At 57.1% G+C, this 18526-nt stretch overlaps 1 protein-coding gene across 2 annotated transcripts; it reads left to right on the top strand.

Moving 5' to 3' along the window:
* Window positions 1–95: 95 nt before the first annotated feature.
* On the top strand, window positions 96–16447 carry TKFC (triokinase and FMN cyclase). Of its 2 annotated transcripts, XM_029060814.1 has the most exons (19): window positions 96–751; window positions 2144–2323; window positions 4532–4692; window positions 7739–7928; window positions 8227–8337; window positions 8437–8618; window positions 9146–9224; window positions 10295–10384; window positions 10607–10641; window positions 10727–10811; window positions 10912–11001; window positions 11683–11799; window positions 12615–12734; window positions 13032–13169; window positions 13415–13521; window positions 13683–13786; window positions 13949–13982; window positions 14254–14343; window positions 15427–16447. In XM_029060814.1, exons 3-19 carry the CDS (start codon window positions 4687–4689, stop codon window positions 15586–15588), a joined length of 1740 nt encoding a protein of 579 aa, XP_028916647.1. In that variant the 5' UTR covers window positions 96–751; window positions 2144–2323; window positions 4532–4686; the 3' UTR covers window positions 15589–16447. The 2 variants fall into 2 exon arrangements, with proteins under 2 accessions (XP_028916647.1, XP_028916646.1); XM_029060813.1 differs by lacking the exon at window positions 2144–2323.
* Window positions 16448–18526: the final 2079 nt, after the last annotated feature.

Below are 18526 nucleotides of genomic sequence, written 5' to 3'. Positions count from 1 at the left end.
GGTCAGAGGCTCGGCGCGCCCATTGGCGGAGGCCGGGAGGAGCGACACCTGATTGGCTCCGCCCCTTGCCCTCGCCACCCTCCCTGCCCCCTCGCCACCCTCCCTGCCCCCTCGCCCCTCCCGCGGCCTGTGCCTGGAGGCCTCGCTGCTCTGCCCTCAGCTGGGCCTGCTCTGCCTGCCCCGTCCCTCGCCCCCTCGGGTCTTGTTCTCCTTCACGGCCTCCTTCCCTAATCTGCACCCCAAAACTCTTCTCTGAACTGCACCCTAAACCCTTCCCTAATCTGCATCCCAAACCCTTCTCTCAACTGCACCCCAAACCCTTCCCTGACTGCACCCCAAACCCTTCCCTAATCTGCACCCCAAACCCTTCCCTACTCTGCACCCCAAACTCTTCCCTACTCTGCACCCCAAACTCTTCCTTAATCTGCATCCCAAACCCTTTTCTGAACTGCACCCCAAACTCTTCCCTAATCTGCACCCCAAGCCCTTCCTTAATCTGCACCCCAAGCCCTTCCTTAATCTGCACCCAAACCCTTCCCTAATCCGCACCCCAAACCCTTCCCTAATCCGCACCCCAAAACTTTCCCTAATCCGCACCCCAAACCTTTCCCCAATCTGCACCCCAAACCTTTCCCCGATCTGCACCCCAAACTCTTCCTTTCCTTCCTTCCCCACCCGCCAGTAATAACGATACCTATTTTGATCTTTATTAATCACCTACAGTGTGCCGACCATTGTGCTGAGCGCTGGGGTATGTACGATAACAATAATGATGCTATTTGTTAAACGCTTAATGTGCGCCAAGCACACTGTTCGAAGCCCTGGGGGAGATACAAGGTCATCAGGTTGCCCCTCATGGGGCTCACAGTCTTCAACCCTATTTTACAGATGAGGCAACTGAGTCACAGAGAAGTGAAGTGACTTGCCCAGGGTCACCCAGCTGACAAGTGGCAGAGCCAGGATTAGAACCCATGATCTCTGACTCCCAAGCCCGGGCTCTTTCCACTAAGCCACGATGCTTCTAATAATTGTGGTATTTGGTTAAGCACTCACTATGTGCCAAGCGCTGTTTGAAACGCTGAGGGTAGGTATAAAGTAATCAAGGCACGGACCCTTGTCCCACATTCATTCAGTTGTATTTATTGAGCGCTTACTGTGTGCAGAGCACTGTACTAAGCGCTTGGAAAGCACAATTTGGCAACAGAGACAATCCCTATCCAACGACGGGCTCACAGTCTAGAAGACGTGGCAGATCAGGATTAGGACACGCATCCTCTGACTTCAGGGGCTCCACCATCTCTGACCTCCAAAGGACTCATACCTAAGAGAGAGAAAGGGTATTTAATTATTGATTATAGATGAGGAAACTGAGGCCCAGAGAAGTTAAGTTACTTGCCCAGGGGAGTGGTAATATTATTTACTGAGCGCTTTCTGAGTGCAGAGCACACGGCAAACTAGTGGCAGAACATCTGTACAAATTCTGGGTCTTCTGACTCCCAGGCCTGTGCCCTTTCCACTAGGTTATTCATTCGATCTTATTTATGGAGCGCTTACTTTGTGCAGAGCACTGTACTAAGCGCTTGGAATGGACAATTCGGCTAGAGACAATCCCCGCCCGACAACGGACGATGCTTTCCTTGCATGGTTTTCAACCTTTTGCTCCTAGCTCTGTCCATCTGTACTCTTCACTTCGGGGAGAGTGTTTTTCTTTTCTCAGAAACCTAGTCCAGAAGTGTGAGTTTTGGCGATAAGAGTGGGCCGCTTTTTGTAATAGTGATAATGTTGGTATTTGTTAAGCGCTTACTATGTGCAGAGCACTGTTCTAAGCGGTGGGGTAGATACAGGGTGATCAGGTTGTCCCACCTGAGGCTCACAATTAATCCCCATTTTACAGATGAGGTAACTGAGGCACAGAGAAGTGAAGTGACTTGCCCACAGTCACACAGCTGACAAGTGGCAAGACATTTGGTGGCAAACACATATTGAGCTACCCGGGGTACAAAGGTCCGGCACATACTGATGATTAAAGTTGTTTCCGTCCCAGGGGAGGGGAACCGTACTGTTAGGTCGGGAAGGAAAACAACCTTTAAGGCCTGAAAATGACATTTCTTCTGCTGATGGATTTGGTTTTTTTTATTCCCAGATATCTCTGTGAACTTACCAATACCCAGAACCCAAGTGAAAAACCACTTTTCCTAGGAGACCATCACCAGAAATATTTGTATCTTGCTGGGCTTCAAGGATCTCAGTCCCCAAATCCGTGAAACCCTGAAACCTGGTTTGATCCTCAGAGTGTGTTGGAGGCCCAAACCAGTGCTAATCAGTGAGTCTCTCCTGATAATAATAATAATGTTGGTATTTGTTAAGCGCTTACTATGTGCCGAGCACTGTTCTAAGCGCTGGGGTAGATACAGGGTGATCAGGTTGTCCCACGTGGGGCTCACACTTTTAATCCCCATTTTACAGATGAGGGAACTGAGGCCCAGAGAAGTGAAGTGACTTGCCCACGGTCACACAGCTGACAAGTGGTGGAGCCGGGATTCGAACCCATGACTTCTGACTCCCAAGCCCGGGCTCTTTAAAATAAATAAATAAATAAATGTTGGTATTTGCTAAGCGCTTACTTAGTGCCGAGCACTGTTCTAAGCGCTGGGGTAGACATAGGGGAATCAGGTTGTCCCACATGGGGCTCACAGTCTTAATCCCCATTTTGCAGATGAGGGAACTGAGGCACAGAGAAGTGAAGTGGCTTGCCCACAGTCACACAGCCGACAAGTGGCAGAGCTGGGATTCGAACTCATGAGCCCTGACTCCAAAGCCCGTGCTCTTTCCACTGAGCCACGCTGCTTCTCTACAGCGACCAGGCTGTTTGGGGTGATATAGTTCATTTTTGATATGAATCTACATGGGACAGAATAGACCCAGCTCCAGACATCTCTAAACACAGTAGACATCCCTCTAGACGGTAAGCTCAGTGTGGGCAGGGAACGAATCTAGCAACTCGGTTATATTGTACCCTCCCAAGCATTTAGTACAGTCCTCTGCTCACAGTAAGTGCTCAAGAAATACAATCGATCGATTGACTGATAGTGTGCCATTTAAGGAGTACATGCCCCGTAGCCAGTGGGCCCACCTTAGAGGGGAATTTTTTCTGCCACAACCATGGGCTTCCATGGAGCGACCTGAAGATGATCCCCAAGTGTAGGCAGGCTGGTGATTAGATAAGGGAGACCACGCTAACTTGGCAGCGTCTGCAGATCTGACATCCTCATAGATGCTTACTCCATGGGGGCGATGGGGGAGATTAATAATAATAATAATTAAGGTATTTAAATGCTTACTATGGCTCAGTGGAAAGAGCCCGGGCTTGGGAGTCGGAGGTCATGGGTTCGAATCCCGACTCCGCCACTTGTCAGTTGTGTGACCGTGGGCAAGTCACTTAACTTCTCTGTGCCTCGGTTACCTCATCTGTAAAATGGGGATTAAAACTGTGAGCCCCACGTGGGACAATCTGATCACCCTGTATCTACCCCAGCGCTTAGAACAGTGCTCTGCACATAGTAAGCGCTTGACAAATACCAACATTAATTACTATGTGCCAGGCACCGTATTGAGCACTTGGGTGGGTGTAAGCAAATCCGGTTGGGCACAGTCCCTTAATCTCAATCCTCATTTGAGAGTGAAATGACTCGCTTAAGGTCACACAGCGGACGAGTGGCAAAGCCGGGACTAGAACCCACCCCCTTCCGACTCCCAGGCCTGTGCTCTAGCCAGTACGACACGCTGCTTCTAGAGTCAGAGGGTCCGTTTTTTGGCCCGTTTTAAGTAGGTGATTAAACCTATTTAAATTTAACAGCGCTTTACCCACCCAGTTTTTGAAACTAGACTCCCTGGTTCTCTGAAAAGATCTGAGAGTTTCCAGTTGGGGTTGAAAAGACCTCAAATGATGAATTTGGGGCCTATTAGTTCTTTGATGCCTGTCCTCACTCCCCCCTCCCAATACAATGCCTGATTGACCCCTTTTGGTCATCTTGCTCAGCAGGAAAAGTCTTCTGCACGCACTCTGGACAAAGAGATGTGCACAAGAACCCAAACACCTGACCAGTAATACACAGTTGGAAATAGTCCGTGAGCGACCACTGTTAAGACGAATGCGGCCGGGGGACGTTTGTCCGGTCCCACGGACTCGGCCAGCGTGTCGCTCCGCTCCGAGGCACAAATATAGACTGTTGGTCTGCTAAATGTGTCTCTCGTGATTGAGTTTCCTGCAGGGGGAAGACTAGCTACAGCCTGCGTGAACCTTGGTCAAACTCTCTTTACCGCCCTCCTCATCCCCCTGGCTGGGGATGGGGAGTTCGGACTTGGGGAAAAGTCTCCTGTAGAAGCAAAGACATTCGGGCTGCAGAATTATGCTTTTGTCCCTTAGTTGTAGGCTTGGATCATTATTATTATTTAGTTCCTATCTTCAGGCCTCCTCAAACAGACCTGCTCTGCTGCCTTTTCTACTCACTTCCGTCCCTCAACCTCGCAGGCGCTACTTCTCTGGAGGACTCTCCCATTCCGGGACCCTTGCGGGAAGCCCCGTACCCTTGACTCTGCCTCTGGGTCTTCGGCCTCGGATCGGCCACGCGACCCGACTCCTCCGAGGGGAATCGTTGTGAATCCTGCCTTCCCGCCGTCGTCCCCATGGAGGTGAGTCCTGCCCGGCCCTCCTCGGCACCCTGGGTTGGATCGGCTCAATAATGGTTGACCCGGGGAGAGTTCAGCCGTTGGAAATCTGTTGAAATCCCAGCCGAACCCCATGACGCTCTCCCCGCGGCGGCCAAGAGATGCAGCGGGCCGGAAGAACGGGTCCCCGTTTGCCCTTTCGGCATCGGAGGTGGGAACGGGGCGTAGAAAGCTGCAGTCTTTGGGATTCTACTGGCTACCAGTTCAGGCAATTAACGTGTATTCCCTGGTGTCCTGTGTCGTCTCTGAAGATTTAACAGTGCTCTGCACGTAGTAAGCGCTCGATAAATACTATTGAATTAGAAAATGCGACCAGAGAAAATGGTAGTGGCCCCTAGAAGGTCCGTTGCCATCCGCCGACCGCTAAGAGTCCCCAGCCCCTTGGGCCTGGCTCCTGTAACTGAGGGCTTGGAGCAGAATCCCTGAATTAAAAACTCTTCTTTCAACAGCCCCAGCACTTCCACCCCCGGCTCCCTCATGCTACGGGGATGGGAGGGAGGAAGGGACAGAGGAAATTCATTCAGTCGTATTTATGGAGCGCTTACTGTGTGCTGAGCACCGTACTAAACGCTGGGAATGTACAGTTCGGCAACAGATGGAGACAATCCCTGCCCAACAACGGACTCACAGTCTACAAGGGGGAGACAGACAGCAAAACCAAACAAGTAGGCAGGCAGGCTTGAGGTGCTCTTGAAACAGCGGTGAGACCTGGGAAGGTAAAATCTGTTGCCTCTAGGCTAAGCCCTAGTTGGTCTCTCAGGAAATCCATGATTAGTGAGACCTCTTAATAATAATAATAATAATTGTGTTTGTTAAGCGCTTACTCTGTACCAGGCAGTGTACTAAACGCTGGAGTGGCTAGGGTGCAGACAGGGTGGGACACAGACCCTGTCTCATGTGGGGCTCGCAGTTTCAGTCCCCATTTTGCAGATGAGGTAACTGAGGCCCGGAGAAGTGAAGTGACTTTCCCGAGGTCACCCAGCAGACAAGTGGCCGAGCTGGGTTTAGAACCCATGACTTTCTGACTCCCCGTGCTCTATCCGTTACGTCACACTGCTTCTCTGTTGTTTGCCTGGACCCCAGATAGTCCTACTGCCAGCCCCAGTCTGTCTTCAATTTGGAGAAGTGGGTTCTGATTACTTGAGATGGGCGTTCGTGTGTGCGTGTCCCCATCCTGGCAGATGTACAGGGACATCCATAGCCCAACTTCCAAGACTCTCAACATCAGATCCAACCCAGAGGGGAGTACTGGGGTCGGCTTCATTCCGGAGCCTGGCCCGCCATTCCTTGGCCCGGTGAGATCCTTGGCAAGACCGTGCCAACTGTCTCTCCCCCTCAACGGAGACGGCCCCCGTAGGGCCGTAGCAACTGGCTGTTCCCCTCAACACAGAGGATTCTGTAGAATGAGCCCTCGAGCTGCCCCTGACCTTCCTCATTCCCCTGCCCAGACCCACCTCCCACTCCCCATCTACCGCCCACAGGAACCTAGGGAGAGTGACTGCCCGGCAGCTTCCTCAAATGACCTTCCCCTCTGCCCGTCTAGGGGGCTTCCGCCCCGCAGCCAACTCAAGGGGAGGGGGGAGATGCCCGTCGCTCCCTGTTTTCCGTAACTAATGAGACCCTTGACTTCCTTTGAATGAGACCATTCGTTCATTCAGTCGTAGTTATTGAGCACTTACTCTGGGCAAAGCACTGTACTAAGCGCTTGGGAGAGTTCAACAACAAACCGATACATTCTCTGCTCACAGTGGGTTCCCAGTCTAGAGGGGGAGACGGACATTAATAGACATAAATAAACTACCGATATACGCATATGTGCTGGGAGGATGGAAGGGAGGGGGAATGAAGGGAGCAAGTCAGGGTGAGGCAGAAGGGAGTGGGAAAAGAGGAGAGGAGGGCTTAGTCAGGGACGGCTTCTCGGAGGAGATGGGCCCTCACTAAGGCTTTGAAGTGGGGGAGAGCAATTATCGGTCTGATATGAGGAGGGGAGGGCGTTCCAGGCCAGAGGTAGGATGTGGGCGAGAGGTCGTCGGCGAGACAGACCCTCATCAGGGCCATTCCCAGCCAGTAGCCGCCAGAGCAAAATTGTGACGGGTTTGAAATAATGATAATAATGCTGATGATGGTATTTGTTAAGCACTTACTACGGATCAAGTACCTTCTAAGCGCTGGGGTAGATACAAGCTAATCAAGTCGGACTCGGTCCCTGTCCCCCATGGGGCTCACAGTCTTACTCCCCATTTTACAGTTGAGGTAACTGAGGCACAGAAAAATTAAGTGACTTGCCCAAGGTCACCCAGCAGACAAGCGCTGGAGCGGGAATTAGAACCCAGGTCCTTCCGACTCCCAGGCCCGGGCTCTAGCCACTAGGCCAGCGGGGGCCGGGTCACACTGATGCCCCCGAGGAAGAGGCTTCAGCTGGCAGCTTTGGGGCCCCTTGACCAATCAGTCGATCGAACGTATTTATTGAGTGCTTACTGGGTGCGGAGCACCGTACTGAGGGCTTGGGAGAGTACGCCCTAACAGAATTGAGAGACGCGTTCCCTATCCGCAAGGAACTTACAGTCTGGTGGGGGAAACGGACGTTAATATATATAAATAAATTATGGATGTGTACATAATAATGTTGGTAGTTATTAAGCGCTTACTACGTGCAGAGCACTGTTCTAAGCGCCAGGGTAGACAGGGTAATTAGGTCGTCCCACATGAGGCTCACAGTCTTCATCCCCATTTTACAGATGAGGTCACTGAGGCACAGAGAAGTGAAGTGACTCGCCCACAGTCACACAGCTGACAAGTGGCAGAGCCGGGATTCGAACCCGTGACCTCTGACTCCCAATCCCTTGCTCTTTCCACCGAGCCACGCTGCTTTTCTGTGGGGTAAATAAAGGGGTGGGGCAGAAGGGAGTGGGAGAAGAGGAATTGAGGGCTTAGTCGGGGAAGGCCTGTTGGGGGAGATGGGCTTCTAATAACACTTTGAACCACTCGCCTTTTCTCGTCTTCCCTTCAGGCTTCCAAGAAGCTGGTGAATTCGGTGATCGGCTGTGCTGACGACGCCCTGGCCGGCCTGGTGGCCTGTAACCCCGACCTGCAGATCCTCCGGGGGCACAGGGTAGCCTTGCGCTCCGACCTGGAGAGTCTGAAGGGCCGCGTGGCGCTGCTCTCCGGAGGAGGGTCGGGGCACGAGCCCGCCCATGCAGGTGAATGGCTTGGGGCCCGGGGGCGGCCTCAGAGAGGGCGGGAGGAAGGGGGATGAAGGATTTCTGGTAGGAAGGGGGAATACCCAGAGACCTGGGCGAGGGGACTCAGGGACCCCGGGAGCAGGAGCGGTCTCACCGGGCCGCCAAGGGGGCCACCGGCTTCTCCGCGACCCGCCGTCGGGACAGATTTCAGCCGGGAACAAGAGAAGGGACTCCGGGCCCCGATGGACAAGGAGTGGGAGCGGAGCCAAGCCGCCTCCCCATCCCACCCCGGAACACCCCTTCCTCCCCTTCTCAGGTTTCGTAGGGAAGGGGATGCTGACCGGAGTCATCGCCGGAGCCGTGTTCACCTCCCCGGCGGTGGGCAGCATCTTGGCAGCGATCCAGGCGGTGTCCCAGGCCGGCACGGGTAGGGGAGAGGGCAGCCGGGGCGGCGAGGGGGGGGGCGGGGGGGGGCGGAAAGAGAAGAGTCCGGCGGACGCCCCTCGACTCGCTTCGGCGTCCACAGTGGGGACTCTCCTCATCGTGAAGAACTACACTGGAGACCGGCTGAACTTCGGGCTGGCCCTGGAGCAGGCCCGGAGTGAAGGCATTGCCGTGGAGATGGTCGTCGTCGGGGACGACAGCGCCTTCGCTGTCCAGAAGAAGGCAGGCCGGAGGGGTCTGTGCGGGACGGTTCTCATCCACAAGGTGAGCCCCCACCCTCCCTCCGCCTGGCCGGACGGTGGGGGGGTCCCAGCAGGAGCTCTCACCCGGGACTCCGAGCCTCCTAGCCCTCCCACTGGCCTCCCCCCAACGCTCGGGTCCGGCATTTCCGTCGTCCTCGTGTTGCGAGTCACCGGACCGGTTTCCCTTGTCCCACCCCGACGGACGAACGGCAAGGACGGAGGGAGGCGCGGGGTGGTCCGTCCCCTCCGTGCGGGGCGGAGCAGGGCGTGGGGTGACGGTGCGATGGCGTGCCTTGGGTGGAGAAGGACCCGAGTTGAATCCCGGCTCCGCCAACGTGTCCGCCGGGTGACTTTGGGCAAATCACTTCACTTCTCTGGGCCTCCGTTACCTCACCTGGAAAATGGGGATTAAGACCGTGAGCCCTATGAGGGGCAGGGACCGTGTCCCACCCAGTTACCGTATATCTACCCCAGCCTTTAGTACAGTGCCCGGCACGTAGTAAGCGCTTAACAAGCACCGCAATTATGATGATGATGATGATGATGCAGGTGGCTGGGGCTCTAGCCGAGGCCGGCGTGGGACTGGAGGAGATTGCGCGCCAAGTGAGGGCAGCCGCGGGTGCCATGGGTGAGTGTCCAGCGGCTCGGGAATGGGGGACCCGCCCCATGGTGGGAGGGCACGCTCCCCCAGCTGGGCTCTAGCTAGGTCGGAATATTCCCGGGTATCTTCTGCGACTCCCAGACTGATGCCAGAATTGGGGGTGGGAAGCGCGTTTCAGTCCGGAGAGAGTCTGGCTCCTTTTTGGAAGCTCTCATCCGTGGTGGCCCCAGAAAGTCCGGCCCGGCTGTCCAGGTCTGCCTTGGTTGCCCCGTTGCCTGAAGGAAGGAAGCTTTGATCAGCTGAGATCATTAGAGAAGTTGAGTGGCTTAGTGCAAGAAGCCCGGGCTTGGGAATCAGGCCATGAGTTCTAATCCCAGCTCCGCCACTTGTCAGCTGTGTGCCTTTGGGCACTTAACTTCTCTGTGCCTCAGTTCTCTCATCTGTAAAATGGGGGTTAAGATTGTGAGTCCCACTTGGGACAACCTGATTACCTTGCATCTAGCCCAGTGCTTAGAACAGTCCTTGGCGCATAGTAAGCGCTTAACAAATGCCATCCTCATCATCTGACGGCCTTAAAAAGGCCAGGATCCCAGAAAGCAGCTTCCGCTTCCAGTCGTCTGGGACCCAACCTCACCTGTATTTCCACTGAGGCACCTAAACATCTAATGATAATAATAATAATAATTTGTTCAAGTGCTTACTATGTGTCCAGCACTGTTCTAAGCACTGGGCTAGATGCAAGGTAATCGGATTGGACACCGTCCCCGTCCCACGTGGAGCCCACAGTCTTAATCACCATTTTACAGAGGAGGAAACAGGCACAGAGAAGTGAAGTGACTTGCCCAAGGTCACACATAGCAGACACGCTTCTCCGGGTGGCTTCAGTGCCATGGACCAGAGAGGTGCTGATGCTCTCTTGCCTCCTCTCCTCTCATATTAATGTCTGTCTCCTTTGTTAGACCGTAAACTCGTTGCGGGCAGGGAACGTGTCTGCCGATTCTGTCGTATCATACTCTCCCACGTGCTCAGTCCATAGCTCCGCGCATAGTAAGCGCTCCGTAAATACATTTGATTGATCGATTGGTTAATCCTCACAGGAACCTTGGGCGTGAGCCTGTCTTCCTGCAGCGTGCCCGGCTCCAGGCCCACCTTCCAGCTTGGCCCAGAGGAGATGGAGTTGGGCCTGGGTAAGCCCGGCTGCCCGGATACCGGAATCCGTCCCCAGGCGGGCGGGTCTAGCTCCCGGGATGCTTGTCCGCGTGGATCTGTCGGAGCGGCGCCCTTCTGGGGACTGCCGACGGATTAGATGTGCCTCACGTCCACGGCCCAGCGGTCCTGGGGTGGGAAAATGGCAGGCCTGGGTCCGTTGTCGTGGCCAGCGTTGACGCCGGTGCCCCTTCTCTCCGTAGGGATCCACGGGGAGGCCGGGGTGCAGAGGATAAAGGTAGGCGGGACTCTCTCTCCTCCCAAGGACCTGGGCAGGTAGGTTTCCTCCAAGACCCCGCTTTAGTCCCACCTCCCTCACACAGATGGCGACATCAGACGAGGTCGTGAAAACCATGATCGACCACATGACGAGCCCCGCCAATGCTTCCCGGGTCCCGGTCGAGGCCGGTGAGTCCCCTGAGCTGCGGCCCTCCCGGCCTTCCGCCCTCTGAAGGAGAGTCTTCTTGGGGTGGCTAACATGGCGATGTCGCCCCCCCCGTCCCCGCAGGCTCCTCCGTGGTGCTGGTGGTGAACAACCTGGGTGGCCTGTCCTTTCTGGAGCTGGGCGTCGTGGCCGATTCTGCCGTCCGCTGCCTGGGTGAGTCTGAAATTGAGGGGGCGACCTTCCCCTCTATCCCCATCCTGGAAGGGGTTTGGAGAACTTGGCAGGTGAGAGGAGTATCACCCGTTGCTAGGAGCTGCTGGTGGCGTCGTCCCTTCTCAGAAACCTAATAACAGTTATGGTACTGAAGTGCCTACTAAGGGCCAAGCACTGTTCTAAACACTGGGGTAGATACAAGTTAATCAGCTTAGACACAGTCCCTGTCCCACATGGGGCTCACAGTCTTAATCCCCATTTTACAGGTGAGGTAACTGAGGCCCGGAGAACTTAAGCGACTCGCCCCAGGTCCCACGGCAGATGTGTGGCAGATCCGGGATTAGAACCCAGGTCCTCCTGACTCCCAGCCCCGTGCTTTATCCACTAAGCCACGCTGCTGCTTCTCCTGCTCTTGCCCCGGGGGCTAGCCCCATAAAAGTAATAATAATAATAATTAAGGTATTTGTTAAGCGCTTATTATTTGCCAGGCACCGTTCTAAGCGCTGGGGTAGGTACAAGCTAATTGGGTTGAGCACGGTCCCTATCCCACACAGGGCTCACAGTCTTAGTCTCCCTTTTTACAGATGAGGGAACTGAGGCAAAGAGAAGTTAAGTGACTCGCCCAAGGTCACACAGCAGACAAGTAACTCAGGAAACATCCCTCCCGCTCTCGTGATGCAGAGGCCCGAGGGGTGAAGATCGCCCGCGCCTTGGTGGGCACCTTCATGTCAGCCCTGGAGATGGCGGGGATCTCCCTCACCCTCCTGCTGGTGGACGACCCCCTCCTGAAGTTGATCGGTGAGCGCCCGCCGTGGGAATGACCGGCAGCTCCCCACTCCCCAGCCTGCTCTCCGTCCCCAGATTTCTCCCCTGGGCCCCAGTTGAGCCAGAAAGACCTTCGTCTAGAGACTGGGAGAAGGTGCCACCTCTTAATATGGTTCGGGGCTGAGGGAAGGGGACCAGATGACCGGAGATCAAGATCTAATCGCCTGTTCGGGTCTCCCCACCCCGTCTTTGCCTCTCCAAGCCAGAGTTTTACGTTCGGCTCTGGGGAGGTTGATCCAAGGGGCTAGGTGGTCATTCATGCATTGAATCGTATTTATTGAGCGCTTACCGTGGGCGGAACACCGTACTAAAGCGTTTGGGAGAGTACAGTTCAATAATAAACGGACACATTCCCTGCCCACAATAAGCTTTCACTTTAGAGGGGGAGACAGACATTGATACAAATAAATAAATGACAGATCTGCATAAGTACTGTGGGGCTGGGAGGGGGGCGAGTAAAGGGAGCAGGTCACGGCGACGCAGAAGGGAGTGGGAGAAGAGGAGAGGAGGGCCTAGGCTGGGAAGGCATCTTGGAGGAGATGGGCTTTCAATAAGGCTCTGAAGGAGGGAAGAGTCACTGTCGGATTTGAGGAGGGAGGGAGGGCGTTCCAGGCCAGAGGCGGGATGTGGGCGAGAAAGTGAGAAAGTTATCACCAGAGGAGCGAAGCTTGCGGGCCGGGTTGTAGGAAAGTAGCCGGGCGAGGCCGAAGATCGTGGCTCCAACCCCTCACGGGTGCCAGGGAGCCACAGGCCTCCCCGTCCGAGGGGCTGACGGTGCCACCTCCTAGATGCCGAGACGACCGCGGCCGCCTGGCCCAACGTGGCCAAGGTCCCCGTGTCGGGACGCCAGCGGAGCAGGGCGGCCCCCGCCGAGAGGCCCAGGGCCGAGGAGCCGGCTGCCTCGGAAGGTACTACGGATCCCTGAACCCCCGGGGTCGGGGGGCCTGGCTCCGAGGAGGGGCTCGGTGATCACCCGAGGGCCGGAGGCCGTGGAGTGAACGGACACTGGGGCGAGGGAAGGGCACCCGGCCTCTCACCTTGGCACCCCGGTACGGTGCTGGGCACGTAGTAAGCGCTTGAGAATACCAGCGTGTTTACTAGGAGGAGGGGGTCCCATCACCCTTAGCCCAGGGGGATGGGAGAAGAGCCAGACCGGCCTGGCTGGCCTTCTCCCGCTGACTCTTCCCCCGTCGTCCCGCGCCGAGGCCCAGCCTGCCAGCAGTCAGCCAGGATCCTGGAGCGGGTGTGCGCCACCCTTCTGGAGCTGGAGGAACAGCTGAACGCCCTGGACCGGGCCGCCGGCGACGGGGACTGCGGCACCACCCACAGCAGAGCCGCCAGAGGTCCGGAGCCCGCGTCCCGCCTCCCTCTGATTCCCCCCAGTCGCTTCTCATCACACCCGGCAGATGGGGCATTTTCTCGGGTTCCTTCCTGACGCTTCCTCCTCGGCCCCAGCTTGGGAATGGGCAAAGGGCGAGAGAATCTAGGCGGGTGGAGGGTCCCCTGGGCTCTCTCCCCCACCCCTCGGTCGCGGGAGGAGGGTCTTCCCCTCCTCACGGGGGTCCTGCGTCCTCTCCTCTCTCTCCAGCGATCCGAGAGTGGCTGAAGGAAGGGCCGGTCCCCGCCCAGCCGGCCCGACTGCTCTCTGGCTTGGCCCGGCTGCTGCTGGAGAAGATGGGGGGTTCGTCGGGAGCAGTGAGTATGAAGCCGGGGCCGAGGGGGCCCCGGGGGGCAGGGAGCCTCACCGGACCGAGCCAGCAGTGGAGCTGCTCCGGCGGACCCCGCGGGGGATGGAGCCTGGGGTGAGGTGGCCCGGCTCAGACTCCGCCTGAGCGGAGGTCCGTTCCGGTTCCCAGCTCTACGGCCTGTTCCTGACGGCGGCTGCGCGGCCCCTGAAGGCCCGCGCTGACCTCCCGGCCTGGGCCGCCGCCATGGACGCCGGGCTGGAGGCCGTGCGGCGGTGAGTGCTTCCGAGGGAAAGGGATCGGGTTACCTCGCCCTCCGTGAGGGCGGCGGGTGGAGGGAGAGCGGGGAGCTCTCTTCCCTCCTAACGAGGACCAGGGTTCGGAAGCTCCCGGTGGGACCTGCCCCTGCTCTGATCGTCCTCTGATTTCCCCGACAGGTACGGGAAAGCTGCTCCCGGGGACAGGACCATGGTGCGTGTCTCCCCTCCCTTCCGACCCCTGGAGCCCCAACCCCAATGCTCAGTCAGGCCCTCGTCTCTCCCCAGTTGTGGGGGAGGGAGCAGAAGACTGTAAGCTCACTGCGGGCAGGGAACGTGTCTGTTGATAGTTATATTTTTCTCTCCCTATCACTTAGTAGGGTGCTCTGCGCACAGTAACTGCTCAGTAAATACGATCGGATGAGTGAAATGGGGTGGGATGGGGGGCCGCCGCGGGCTCAGCCTCGCGCCCTTGTCTCGACCAGCTGGACTCCCTCTGGGCCGCAGGCCAGGAACTCCACGCCTTGCAGACCCCTGGGGCCGACTTGCTGCAAGTGCTGGCCAAGGCAGTCGAGGTAAGCAGTCCCGGCCCCTCGAGAGGAAACGCCTTCTCGGGCGAACGGAAACGCCAGTCGGGACCGGGCAGCGGGGTCAGCTCCCCCCGCCAGTCCCGGGCTACCGTGAGAAGGGCCGTGTTGGGACCGAGTTACCGTAGGGTTGCCGCCGTACGTACGACCTCACCCCACTGTGTCCGTGTGCCCTCCCCCGTCCCTTGATTTGGGGATGCGGGCTGAGGAAGAGGCAGAGCGGCGATTTGAGCGCACTTGCGACGGAGTCCCCTAGATGACTGCCCCTAGACTGCTGGAACGATAGCTCCCAGCAGATTTTGGGCCGAACGCACCCCCTCAAGGCCCCATCGCCATTTCCGTCCGGACTGGATTTGGACCCCGTCCGGAATCTTGGCGGACCGCCGCTCCCTCTTAATCCCGCTGAAGGAAGGGTTTTCGGAGCCCCCCCCACCGTTCCTTTAAGACCGAGGTAGGACAGGAGTTTTCATCCCGAGGGGCCGTGACGCTCCAGTGTCGCCGGGAACCTCTGGCGATCCCCGAGAATTTGGGGGTGCAGAGATCTTCGATCTCTCTGCCTCGTACAAGAGCCTGCTCAGTGAAATTTAAAACGACGCTCACCTCCAACGGGACCTCGTCGTCCCGCGGGGTCCGTGAGCGGGCCGGTTTCCCAGCTTCTGTCTAGGATAACCCCGATGGGATGTCTGGCAAGGGCAGCCGAGGAGAGAAAGCCCGGATCCTGGCTGGGGGGCCCTTCGGTCTGGGCCACGGGGCACGGCAAGGCGACTGCCCTTACCTACGGCAGGTCCATCCCGCCTTCGAGCCAGCCGTGATACACGGTTTGCGGTCCCAGAACCGCGTGCTCTAAGGGCAGTGTTGTTCGGGGTTTCCGCCTGTATTCCGAAGCGTCCGCGCTCCCGCCAAGGGATCTGCGGGCCAACCGGCTCGACGGCTGCTCCGCACACCCTCCCCAGGCCGGCTTCAGCGGGGCCGACGGGAGGCTCGGGGGGATCCTTGGGCAGAGCGAGGGAGAAAGAAAGGGTGAGGCCCAAGGCGGGGCCCCGAGCCTCACTCCTTCGGCTCTCTTCTCAGAGGGCCGAGGCCGCCGCCGACGCCACCAAGCAGATGGAAGCTGGAGCGGGCCGGGCCAGTTACATCGGCTCCTCCCGCCTGGATCAGCCTGACCCCGGGGCTGTAGCAGCAGCAGCCATCCTTCGAGCCATTCTGGAGGCCCTCCGGGGCCACAGTGCGTGACCCTCTTCCTCCTCCTCCTCCTCTCGTGCCCCTCTGCCCATCACCCTCTCCACCCACCCTCCCCTCCCTCCAGAACCCGGGGCTTCTCACCCTTCCGGCTCGTAGTCCCTGCGCTCCTCCTCTTCTGAGCACCATTTCTACCTTCCATCGCCATCTCGTTTTATGAGTGCAACCCCTATCTTCTCACCCCCCCGGAAGTTAGCCGGAACTCTCCAGCCCACATCAGAGACTCCGATGACTGAGAAGCAAGGATTGCATCCCATTTCCCCAGAGGTGGTCCCAAGCAGCAGCCCGGCCTCTGGAGGCTCCGCCGCCAACACCAGTCTACCCACCCACTAAGATCCTCCCCTAGTCCAGCCTTCTCCCTCGTGATTGTCCTTCGCGGTCCAAGATGACACGTCTGAAGGTGAAATTCACCCGGCGGGAGGTGTGTGGTTGGAAAAGACAATGCTGGACTCACAGCCCTGGCCACTCCGGGCACCAAAATAGTCTGTCCCTCGTGTAATGTTTAATGTTTGCGGCACCTGGTGCTGTCTGCTCCTTGTCTCCTTCGTTCTTTGCAAAACTTTGGCTCCCGAAGAGCCTCTCCTTCTTGATAAACCTTTGACCGTAGGCCCAGCTCCGATCCTGGCTTCCTTCACCTTTTATCCCCCGCCCCCTCACCGGCCCTGAGCTTCATTAATGGGGTATTTTCTCTCCTGGTAACTACTCGTTCTTTAGCCAACAAGGCTAATTTGTTTTTTAGAATGCCTGATCAGATATTGGGGGGGGGGGGGGGGTCATGGTTTTTTTGGCCTGTTACTGTTCTTTTCCCGTAAAGCAGCAGCCAATAAATCATGTCAGAGAAGCACAAACAGCATATGACCTGTCTGCTTCCTTCCCCAAATTTTCGCTTTTCAAAGAGCCTGCACAAGCTGGGGCCTGTTGCCAAGCCCAGATGTTTGTGCGAGAGTGGGACCCGCCCACCCAAAGCCTGAAGCTAAATTCACCCCCCTGGCTTAGAGCCAGGCTGCAGACCAGCCCAGAGCACCCCATTCCCCAGTTTGGGAACTGTCGGAATGAAATCTGGAGCCCAGGACGGTCCAGTCCTGCACCCCTTCTCTTCTCCCCACGCCAAACCACCCCTCTTCCCAATCTAGTGCGTGCAACGGGATGGCGGATAGAGCACGGGCCTGGGAGTCAGAAGGTCACGGGTTCCAATCCCGACTCTGCCACCTGTCTGCCGTGTGATCTGGGCAAGGCACATCACTTCCCTGGGCCTCAGTGACCTCCTCTGTAAAATGGGGATTGTGACTGTGAGCTCCACATGGAACAGGGACGGTGTCCAAACTGATTTGCTTGTATCCATCCCAGCGTTTAGTACAGTGCCCGGCACATAGTAAGCACTTAGCAAATACCACTTATTATTCTCGTCCCGGGGATAGCAACCCTGCCTGAATTTACCCAGCGGCAAAGAAGCTCTGCGATTAGGTAGAAGATAATCAGGTCGGACACGGTCCCTGTCCCTCATGGGGCTCACAGTCTAAGTGGGAGGGAGAACAAGTATTGACTCCCCATTTCACAGATGAGGAAACGGAGGTCCGGAGACGTGAAGTGGCTTGCGTCCACGGTTCCCCGGGAGGTGGGAGAGCCAGGAATAGAACCCAGGTCCTCCGACTCCCAGACCCGTGCCCTTTCCACTAGACCACTCCGCTCCTCTTGATAGTGAGGAAAGATGTCCCAGGAGAACTGAAACCGACCAGCTGTCCTGTTATTCGGTCGCTACTGACAGAAGCGGGTCGGAGAGAGGTACCGGGGTTTCTAGATCAGAGCAACGCCTCACTCGTCAAGAGGCCTGTGGGCAGGATAGGGAGGGGAACCCCTCTTACGCCTAGGATGTTCATCAGACGCCCCCCCCCCCCCGCCCCCCCCGCCATCAGCAGGAGCAGAACCAGAGGCGAGGAATGATTTGCACGAGGCAGGCGGGAGCTCGGAGAGCAGGGGGAAATGCCAGGACCTCGAGGAGGAGGAGTCCGGCTTGGGCTCGGGAGACGTGAGTTCCTGCCAGGCGTGGGAAGCTGTTGTTTATCAGGAAGACTGAGGGTCAACGGGATGAAATTCCAGGGAAGGGTCTGCGTACGGCATGCCCGCAGAGGAGCCGCTCAGGGCAGTAATGCCGGCGGGTTATGAGGACCGGCAACCCCTGGGTTTAAATCAGCTCCACCACTGGTGGTTACTGCTGGATCTAGTTGAAGATTCTGCTCTCGCAACCTTTAACCAAGTAAATACCGGATAGCCTAATGATTCGGGCACTGGCCGTCACAGCGGGGAGCGGCCGTCTTGACATTCATCCAGTCCGCTGCTGCCAGCCCTCGGGGAGCCCAACGGCTTCATTGGCATCCCGGATGCTTCCCACGCCTTCCTGGGGTTCCGGATCTAAGCGTCACGGGATGCTGCCGGCAAATCACTGAGGTCACTCTCGGGGTGCAGAAGTGCGGAGCCCCAAGAAACTCCATCACTGGGCTGTGCCTCGCTATCAGCTATAACTGGTCGAGCGTGCTTCAAAGTGATCGCCTTCACACCGGGCCCTGATGTTTACACCGTAAACATGTTCACATGATTAGAGAAGCAGCGTGGCCTAGTGGAAAGAGCCCGGGCTTGGGAGGCAGAGGACGTGGGTTCTTATCCTGCCTCCGCCACTTGTCGGTTGTGTGACCTTGAGCAAGTCGAGCAAGTCGCTTCACTCCTCTGGGCCTCAGTTACCTCATCTGGAAAATGGGGATGAAGACTGTGAGTCCCACGTGGGACGACCTGATTACTTGTATCTACCCCAGTGCTTAGAACGGCGCTTGGCCCATAGTAAGTGCTTAACAAATACCATAATAATAATAACAATACACTTGCTGCCACGTAACAGTCTCTATCGGAGCCGGGGAGAAAGGCAAGTCTCCAGTCCTGG

This window comes from Ornithorhynchus anatinus, chromosome 3 (genome assembly GCF_004115215.2).
Source record: "Ornithorhynchus anatinus isolate Pmale09 chromosome 3, mOrnAna1.pri.v4, whole genome shotgun sequence".
NCBI lineage: Eukaryota > Metazoa > Chordata > Mammalia > Monotremata > Ornithorhynchidae > Ornithorhynchus > Ornithorhynchus anatinus.
Note: the sequence above shows the minus strand (reverse complement) of the source record. Positions and strands in the feature narration are given on the sequence as shown.